The 10,505-nt window shown below is 38.9% G+C and overlaps 1 protein-coding gene across 2 annotated transcripts in view; it reads right to left on the bottom strand.

Moving 5' to 3' along the window:
* Positions 1–2,726: 2,726 nt before the first annotated feature.
* Positions 2,727–10,505, bottom strand: part of tulp4a (TUB like protein 4a) — a 599,754-nt gene continuing 591,975 nt past the window's right edge. For both annotated transcript variants that reach the window (XM_048535765.2, XM_059648470.1), the window contains one exon: positions 2,727–9,599. In XM_048535765.2, coding sequence (XP_048391722.1) covers positions 9,483–9,599 — 117 coding nt within the window. In that variant the 3' untranslated portion in view covers positions 2,727–9,482. The remainder of the gene's footprint in view (positions 9,600–10,505) is intronic.

The raw sequence follows: 10,505 nt of genomic DNA, 5'->3' as shown, positions 1-10,505 counted from the left end.
GATAGAAAATCTGGTAATTGAGAATAACAGCCACTTTGTCACTGATGTTTAGTGAAAGCTCAACAAAAGTTTATAAAAGAATTACTCGAAATAATGATCTGTAGTTCGTGAGCAGATAATAATTAAGTGCAGATTATAATGATAAATCTCTACCCATTCTTTCGACAGGCTAAAGCTAACAGTTGAACTGTGGGCTCCACTACTGATAAATGTAAGGGTTATATTTGGGCCTGTATGAATAGTGAAGCTCTTTGCCAATGGTTCATCCTCATAAACTGTTAGGTCATGTTCACACGCATTAACAAACTCCAATTTGCTGTGTTGCTGCATTAAGTTTATTAATCACAAATTGAAAATGGTAGATGTGGCATTTTGTTTGTCTCTTCTCTTTAAATACAATGGGTCTTAAATGCTCTTAAACAAAGGAATCGTAAGTTTAGAGAGCCAATCACTGAGATTGTGAAGTGTTGAAAGAGACTCTCCAAAGGGGAGAGCTGGGCAAGTATAATAGGGATTCAATAATTAGAGGGATCAATGGCATCCTTGGTAAATAGATGGAGGGCCCCACTGGTTGCAGAGTGAAGGACATCTTGAAATGAGTCAAAAGGATAGTACAGATGAACATTATAGAAACAGAAGTTAAGATGTACTGTTTGAACAAAACCAAGAACCAGGAGTGAAAGAAAAAGATATCAAGAGGTATAATCTTTGGTAATTGCTATGTACAAACTGGAGTAGGGATAAGCAAGTTAGAGGGGTCAATACAGGGCCAGAAGCATGGTGTGAAAGGGTGAAAATATTTGATGAGACACTGCCACTGCTGTTCGAACAGGGAGGAGGTGTACCAGTGGTACAAGCTTCACTAGTTGAAGGATAAATGGTCCACCAGGATTTTAACTTACTAAATTATGGTGAGTTGGTACGAAGGGCTCAGGTGGAAGCTATATTACACCATTCAAACACAAAAAAGGGAGAGTATGGAATAAAAATTTAAAACTGTACTTAGAGATAATACAACAATGAGAAGTTGCAGAGATAATGGGAACTGCAGATGCTGGAGAATCCAAGATAACAAAGTGTGGGGCTGGATGAACACAGCAGGCCAAGCAGCATCTTGGCCTGCTGTGTTCATCCAGCCCCACACTTTGTTATAATGAGAAGTTGCAGATGGAAATAAGAAACATGCTAATAAAACATTCAAGCAAAAGGAAAGGTAGGCAGTGCATTCAAATGAAATTATAAAAAAAATGAATTCACATGAAAGCCAATATGTGACTACAAAACATTTGGATCTGCAAATTAAATATCCTAGGTTGTATGATTTGCAGGAAAGATGCAAAAAATGGTAGCAAGAAGGCATGACTTTACTGATTAAGGTTAAATCACTTCAACATTACGATAGGATATAACAAGTAGTGAGTAGGCAAAAGGGAACTTTGTGTAGAATTAAAAACACACAAAACCATTTAAGAATATACCAGGAGTTTTGAGCTTCTTGGTAGCAACTGTGATCTGGTAGTATGATTATCTCTAAAGATTAGAAAAGCATGGAGCAGAGGCAGCATAGTTTTAGGTGGGAATTTTAACTTATACATATTGGAAGAGCATGTTTTGGAAAAGTAACAAAATTTGAGAATGTTCAGGGAGGTTTCCATACAGCCATAGAGATGTACTGCAGAGAAACAGACCCTTCGGTCCAAATCGTCCATGCCGACCAGATATTCCAAATTAATTTAGTTCCATTTGCCAGCATTTCGCCCATATTCTTCCAAACCCTTCCCATTTATGTACCCATCCGGATGTTTTTTGAATGTTGTAATTGTACCAGCTTCCACCACCTCCTGTGACAACTATTTCCATACACACATCACCCTCTGAGCAGAAACGTTGCCCATTAAGTCCCTTTTAACTCTTTCCCATTCTCACCTTAATTTTCAACTCCTCTATCCTGGAGAAAAAGACCCTTTCCCTGCCCCTCATGATTTTACAAACTTTTATAAGGTTGCCCCTCAGCCTCCAATGTTCCAGAGAAAATACTAGCAGCCTATTCAGCCTCTCCCTACAGTTCAAACCCTGGCAACATTCTTGAAAATCTTTTCTGAACACTTTCAAGTTTCACAACATCTTTCTATAGCAGGGAGACCAGGACTGAATGCAGTATTTGAAAAGTGACCTCACCAATGTCCTATAAACTGCAACATAACATCCCAACTCCTCTACTCAATGCACTGATCAATAAAGGCAAGCATACCAAACGCCTTCTTCACTTCCTGAGGCTGAACAATCTCTTTCATAAATTTAACATAATCTTGCTTTTGTACTCCATGCTCTTTTTAATAAAGTCTTTATATTCTTTATTAATCAATCCCTCAAGTTTTCTGCAGCACTATGTCCTAAAGCCAACAAGGGTGCATACTAATTTAGCAATGAGCGAGATTTTGGTAACAGCTTAACAGAGCATAAATATTTATTTAATAACAACTATACTGCAAGTTTAATAGAACGTCTGAAAATAAGAAATGCAAAACAGCCGTCAGGATTCTATATTTACGTAAAGCTTATACTCTGAGAGGAACAGAACACCAGGTAAACCTGTTAATGGAAGAAGATCAGTGAGATGTTCAAAAATAAATTGTGATACTGTGTCAATTTACACGTCTAGATGGCTGGAATTGTATCTCCTGAAGAAAACAGGCCAACTACAGAGGTTACGAGACAACTAAAAATGAAAACATAACTTTTATTTTAAAAAGGCACAAATCTGGCAAAGAGATCAAATGATGACAAAGCAAGAAGAGCTACATCAAGGGAATATAAAAGTGAATTACATAGAATATCAAAATCAACACACTTTTTTCAGAATTATATAAGGAAACAGAAAGAAGTCAGGTGCAAAGTGAATCCTTTGAGAACTGATAATGGTAACCTACCCTTGGAAATAGCAAACAATATTGACAAGAGAAGAAATATGGTTTCCAAGAGGTAAAATTTTAAGGTATGCGCTTGTGGGTAATATCAACAGAAGTGAAGGCTCACTCAGTCTTGGTCAGCCTTATTGTCCATAAAAATTGCATTCCTGCCAGCCAGCCAATTAACAGAATAGTTCTCTAGATGAACTATAAGCTCAGAGAAGGCAAGAAGGAAGTGACACGAGCTGGCATGAATGAAAATGGGGTAGGGAGCAGATGAAGGAGTGCCAAGTAGCACGTATGAGTGAAAGGGAGCGCCGGAAGGAGAAATGCAGATTACAGTTTAGAAAGGCATTGAAGTTCAGCTGCAGGCAGAGGGAAAACCTCAAATGCTCAAAAGACTGGTCAATCAGGTCTAAGCTTTATATGCAAGAAGGGCTTGCAGATGGGTATCAAAACCATCTAGTCTCTAGCAGTGTGAATGCACATGGTTAACCTTCACAATTTAATCTCTTTCTCTGAAGTCTGTCACCGAACACCAGGATTAGACTAATTAGCTTTGTTTTTTGAATAAAAGGGACAGTAGCAATATCGATACAAAATTGGCTGAGCGACAGGAAACAGAGAGTAATGGCTAACAGATGCTTTTGGGCTTGGAAAAAAATTTCCAGTGGAGCTCTCCATGGGTCATTGTGGGAATCTTGCCTTTCTTGACATATTAATGACTTTAGTGAAAAGTGCACAATTTCAACATTTGCAGATAACACAAATCCTGGAATCATTGTAAACTATGAAGAGGATAGTGTAGAACTTCAGTTGAAGACAGACAGGTATGTGGAGTGAGAAGATAGATTGCAAATAAAGTTCAATACAATGTACTGTGAGGTGACACAATTTGGAGTGAAAACATAAAGAAAAGCAAACAACTCTAAAGGTAGTGCGGGACAGAGGAACCTGGATGTCCGTGTGCATAAATCATTAAAGGTGGCAGGGTAGGCTGAGGGAGTGATTAATAAAGAATACACTACCATGACGCTTTATTAATAGGAGCATGGATTACAAAAGCAAGATTATGTTAAATTTTGAAGTCAATTGCTCAGCTTCAGTCGGCATAATGTGTTCAGTTTGGGACTGAACTTTAAAAGAAATGGGAAAGCATTGGAGAGAGTTTACAAGAATGGCTGAAGGGAAGAGTAATTTCAGTTATGAAGACTGCAGAAGTTAACACTGTTTTCCTTGGTAAGAGAAAGCTGAGAGGAAATATAATTGAAGATTCAAAATAAGGTCTGGACAGAGTAAGTAAGGAGAAAATTTTCCCACTTGTGAAAGGATCAAGAACAAGAGGGCACACACTAAATGTGTAATTAATAAAAGAAGTAAAAGTGATATGAAAAAAACGTGTTCACACAACAGTGGTCAGGGACAGAGAAAATGGTGGAGAGATGCTCATTTAAGGTTTTCAAAAGGAGGATTAGATGCTCGTTTGATAACGAATAAATTGAAGGGTCACAAAAAAGGCAGGAGAATGGTACTAAGTGAAATCCTTATTTGTCGAGCTAGTACAGACAGGATGGGCTGAATGGCCTTCTTCTGTATTGTATCAATTTTTTAATCCTGAAAATATGAATAGACATGACAAAGTGGTTCAAATATTCAACTGAGATTGTCTTAATGTGAAAGAATTTGATGGGATGTAATTTAGCTATACGGGGCATTAGTTAAGCCACATTTGGAATAATGTACACAGGCTTATTGCCTCAGAACAAGAAGCATGTGGAGATTTTGGAGAGAGTACATAAATAGTTTACCAGGATGTTGCTAGTTTGGAGGGTATTAGCTATGAGGAGACGAACTTGGTTTGTTTTCACTTGAACATTGAGGGGCGACCTGATATAAATTTACAATATTATGACAGTCATGGATAGAATGGACAGCCAGAGTCTTTTTTACCAGGGTACAATTGTCAATTACTAGGGGACATAAGTTTAAGATAAAAGAGGGTAAGCTTAAAGATGTGTGAGGCAAGTATTCTTACTTACACACAGGGAGCAAAGTGCTTGGAAAGCAGCGCCAGAGGAAGTGGTGGAGACAGATGCTATAGCAGATAAATGAATAGGTAGGGAAAAGAGGGATATGGATATCGTACAAACAAAGGTTTTTAGTCTACAAAGACATTGTATGTCGGGACAGTCTTGGTGGACTGAAGGCTCTCTTCTGATGCAGTACTGTTCCTTATAATTTGTATTCTTTTAGGGTGGGATTTTTAAAGTGCATCCAAGAGAGCTTCTTGTGCCAGTATGTAGATAGTCCTACTAGAGACGGGGTAATGTTTGACCTTAGCCTAAGAAATGAAGCTGGTCAAGTGGGTGAAGTTTCAGTGAGTGAGCATTTTGGGGATAGTAACCTTAAATTTCAATAACATCGTGGATAGGAATAAGGATAATGCAGAAGTTATGTGTCTAAATTGGGGGAAGGCCATTTTCAATATCATTTGACAGGATCCGAATGAGAGCAGCTACTTGTAAATAAGTCTACATTTGGAAAGTGGGAACATTTTAAAAGTAGTTTAGAAGTGAGAATTCAGGGCCAGCATGTTCCTTGAAGATAAATGGCTAGGGTAGCAAGTCCAGGGAACCCTGGATGTCAAGGGATGTTGAGAGCTTGGTGAAGAAAAAGGAGGAAGTATATGTTAGGTATAGCACATTTAAAAAACAGGAAGGGCCTTCAAAAAGATAGTGAGTCTAGGAGGTTGTTCAAAAAAGAAATTTGCTGGGTATATTAAGAGTAAGAGGATTACCAGAGAAAGAATGCGGCCTGGAGGAACACACCGCAGGTCAGCATTAGAGGAGCAGGAAAGTCAATGTTTTGAGTCAGGATCCTCTGATGCTGCCTGCCCAGCTGTGTGTTCCTCCAGCCCCATGCTGACTCCAGCATCTGCAGTTCTTGCTACCATTAAAGAATGGGGCCTATTACAGACAAAAGGGGCAAATTGTGCATGGAATCAGAGGATGTAGCCAAGCTCTTAAATGAATATTTCTCATCTGTATTCGCAGAGGGCATTGTAGCCAGGGATCTCAGTTGGGATAGTGTGATTTTAGAACAATGCAAAGATTAATAAGAGGAGGTAATAGAGGGCATAAAGGTACATAAATTCCCAGGGCCTTTTGAGATATATCCCAGGCTATGGGAGGCAGTTGTGAAGATGGCTGAGGCCCTGGTGAGATACTTAAACTTTACTGGTCACAAGTGAAGTGCCAGATGACTGAAAGATTCCTTTGTGGTTCCCTTGTTCACTGGGGCAGCAGGGATAGATCACATAGAATCCCTAACAGTGTGGAAATACTTGGCCCAACAAGTCCACACCGACTGTAAGAGCATCCCACCTAGGCCCATGCTCTCGTAACTCACATAATCTACACATCCCTGAACACTATGGGCAATTTAGCATGGCCATTCCATCTAAGCTACATATCTTTGGACTGTGGGAGGAAACCACAGCACTCAAAGAAAACCCATGCAGACATGGAAAAAATGTGCAAACTCCACACAGACAGTCACCAGAGGGTGGAATTGAACTCGGGTCCGTGGCGCTGTGAGGCAGCAGTGCTGAGCCACCGAGCCACCATGCCACATAATTACGTGCCAGTTCATCCGACCTCAGTGTGGGAAATTATTTGAAAAAATCCTGAGGGACAAGATCAATCAACACTTGGAGTGACAGGGATTGATCAGAGATAGTCAGCATGGAGATTTTCCAGGACATAGCCTGGGGTGACAAGTCTCAATTTTGAGAGAGACTGGATAGATTGGGTGTGTCTTCCTCAGAGCAGAGGAGGCTGAGGAATGATCTTACTGAGATATACAAAATTATGAGTGGCAGAGACAAGAAGATTGTGAGAATCTTCTCCCTGTGGCAGACATATGTGTGACATGCTTTTCAGACTGGATGCCGATGACTAGTGGTGTGCCAGATGTGCTGGGTCCACTGCTTTTTGTCATCATATAAATGATTTGGATGTGAACATAGGCAGTATGATTAGTGAATTTGCAGATGACACCTAAATTGGAGGTGTAATGGACAGCAAAGACAGTTCTCTCAGAGTACAATGGGGTCTAGATCAATGGGCCAATGAGATGAGGAGTGGCAGATGGATTTTACTTTAGATAAATGTGAGGGGCTGCATTTTGGAAAGGCAAATCAGAGCGGGACTTACACACTTAATGGTAAGATCCTGGGGAGAGTTGCTGAACAAAGAGACCTTGGAGTACAGATTCATAGTTCCCTGAAAGTGGAGTAGCAGATAGAGAGGATAGTGAAGAATGCATTTGGCATGCTTGCCTTTATTGGTCATTGCACTGAGTAAAGGAGTTGGGAGGTCATGTTGCAGCTGTACAGGACATTAGTTAGGCCACTTTTGGAATACTGCATTCAATTCTGATCTCCCTGCTATAGGAAGGATATTGTGAAGCTTAAAAGGGTTCAGAAAAGATCAACAAGGATGTTGCCAGGATTCGACGGTTTGAGCTATAGGGAGAGGCTGAAATAGGCTGGGGCCATTTTTCCTGTAGCATTGGAGGCTGAGGAGTGACCTTATAAATGTTTACAAAATCATGAGGGGTAAGAGTCGGGTTAATAGACAAAATCACTGGCATTGGGAAGTCCAAAAGTAGAGGGATAGGTATAAGGTGAGAGAGGAAAGATTGAAAAGGGACCTAAGGGGCAACTTTTTCCACACAGAGGGTGGTGCGTGTATGGAATGAGCTGCCAGAGGAAATGGTAGAGACTGGAACAATTAAAACATTTAAAAGGCAGCTGGTTCGGTAAATGAAGAAGAAGGGCTAAATACTGGTAAATGGGACTAGATTTATCTAAGATATCTGGTCAGCATGGACAAGTTGGACAGAAAGGTGTCTTTCTGTACATCTCTCTGACTCTGTCATTCAGAGGTCACAAGCTTAAGGTGAAGATCAAGTGGTTTAGAGGGGAGAAGTGGTAAGTTTATTCATCCACTGGGTAGCAGAAATATGAGAAGTGCTACCTGCGAAGGTGGTGGAAGTGGGCACTCTTGCAAAATTTAAGATAAGTCTGGATTGACACTTAAATTTCCAGGGCATAGTAGGCTATAGACCAAATGCAGGTAAATGGTATTAGTGTAGCTTGGTGTTTGTTGTTGGTATAGACATGATGGGCTGAAGGACTTGTTTCTATGCTGTATGAATCTCTATAACTCAATAACCAATCAGGAATTCAGATCAACAACTTATTTAAAAGAACAATGGTGAGCATGAAAATTTTAGACATGTATTTATGGAGCAAGCTGATACTGTTTCTTGGGTCTAATGACATAATGGTGCCAAGGGTCATTTAGGGCACAAGTACTACTTATATTAGACTACTTATACTTGATCTTATAGACAAAATGGCCTTTTGCTGTCATATAACATTTAAATGTTTGAACTATTGCTGATGCTTACAAATCCCTAATGTTAATGGAAAATGTCAATCCAAGTTGAGTGAGGATAACAATGATGCTACATTTCTATAAAATCTATTTTTATTTCATCTGGTAAGCAAGTTGACTGAATCCAAACTCATGATGCTAGCTGGAAGTTACTTCCAAAATTAAATTTAAAATATTCATGACTTAGCAACACAACAAACATTAACCATTTTCAAATTACCTAAACCCCATGACAGCAAGCAGTACCACTTTCCACATCAGTTCACATCTGCATCACCATCTAAATTAAATGTAAAAAAAATCTAATGTAGAAACAGTAGCATAGTCTCTAGCATTGCATATTTAAAAACATTTGGTCCCCCTACTTTACAGATATAACCTAAAATTGGTAATTTGCTTGTCAATTTGGAAAACAATTCGCTATTAGGGATACATGTGTGCTTAGCTCATCATTAGAAATGGAGAAAAACGGAAAGTAACAAGACTTGATAAAATGTCCAACTGGAATGATATTTAGCACTAAAACAGCTCAACAGAAACACAAAACATTAATTTCAAAACAATGACTATTAAAACTTTCTATCTCAGAAACACTTTTGAAGATTTTGATATCCTTGTAGTTTCAACCTAAGAGCATATTAAATTGTTCTTTCCAGTGCTCAACAGTATTGACACAACCTAGCTACTACTAATACCATCGTCAAAAGTCAATTGTTCCGGTTCCCAGGAATCCTGTGTGTTATTCAAGTATCATTACCATTACTAAAAAAATTGCAAAGAAAGCAAGTTTCTGTATTTGTTATAGGAAAAAAGAAAATTACACCATAATGTAAGGCCTTCTAGTTAACAGGTAAACTTATTCTACTGGGTTATTCAAACAAGCATGGAAAGGTCTACAGAACAGCAAGCTTCCTGAACTGTAACATCATAGCATGCATCTGAAAAGCATGCTCTTCTGCCTTCCTGTTACTTCAAGACTAAGTGGATGATCTGCAATCCTCTAAAGTGAAAGGCAGCAATGTGGCCGCCCAGGTCAATTCAGTCAGTGCTTTTAACATACATTCTGGAATTTTTGCTCCTCAGCTGCAGAAAGCACTTTGGTTCTTCCCATTCATTTCAGTCGCTGTGTAACATTTGCTAATGCAACAGCAAAAGCTTGTACTGCAGAAAATGGATACTGAAAATCCAAGATGTATGCATTACCATCAATCCTTCCAAATTGCATCACCTGCAAAAGAAAATAAATTACAGGTATTGATAAAAGAGCATTTATTTTCCATTTGAAAAGCATCAGAAGTGGATCAAAGTTCAGTAAATGAACCAATTGTTTAAAGACTTAGAGCATGGTATCGTCTTTATTTTAGCTATTGTTCAATTAACAGTTTAATTTTAAAAATTAATTAACCTATTGAATAACTTGTTTTGATTACCGGCCCCATAATATGCTCTGTATGTATCCCAGGTACCATCTGCATCATTTTAAGATTAAGATTCATCTTATTAATATAAGTGGGTTGTGATGCTGATGGAATACCTTTCAGTACTCTCTTTCATGTAAACTGCAGTAGATTATTTACTATCAGTTGCTTGCTTCACAAGAATTTCTTTAAACAAGAGCTTGGCTTTTAGCATCTATCAAAGGCTGTTTGCTTTGTGTATTTTGATTGATTTCCTTTCCTTTCATGGAGGAAATAAATACTCATCATTTAGAACTTCCTTGAGGCAGCTGTACCAATACCTGAAAAATTAGAAACCTGCCTTGGGAAGTTCATATAGCATGCAAGTTTATTTACATCATTTGCCAGGCTAATATCCTTTCGATTTTAAAGATTGTCACTGCTTTCATCATCTTTGGAGGCAGTATTATCACTTATTGTGTAAAAGAACTTACCTGACATACCATATTGCTCACATTGACTGGTTGGAGGTGAGACTTTTCTTTCATGAGAGGAAGTCCTAAGGATTTAGCCTGCCACATATTTTCCCTTTCCCTGATCTCAGCCACAATGGAAGTAGATTAGGCAATAATTGCACTAGGGACAAGAATGAAGGCATCATGAAGTGGGAGCCTCTAAAATTCTGCACCAAGTGTCTGTGGGGATCTATTGGGTATTGTGTCATAAGGTCTACATTT

Source organism: Stegostoma tigrinum, chromosome 9 (genome assembly GCF_030684315.1).
Source record: "Stegostoma tigrinum isolate sSteTig4 chromosome 9, sSteTig4.hap1, whole genome shotgun sequence".
Taxonomy (NCBI): domain Eukaryota; kingdom Metazoa; phylum Chordata; class Chondrichthyes; order Orectolobiformes; family Stegostomatidae; genus Stegostoma; species Stegostoma tigrinum.
This window is presented reverse-complemented; position numbering and strand designations above follow the sequence as displayed.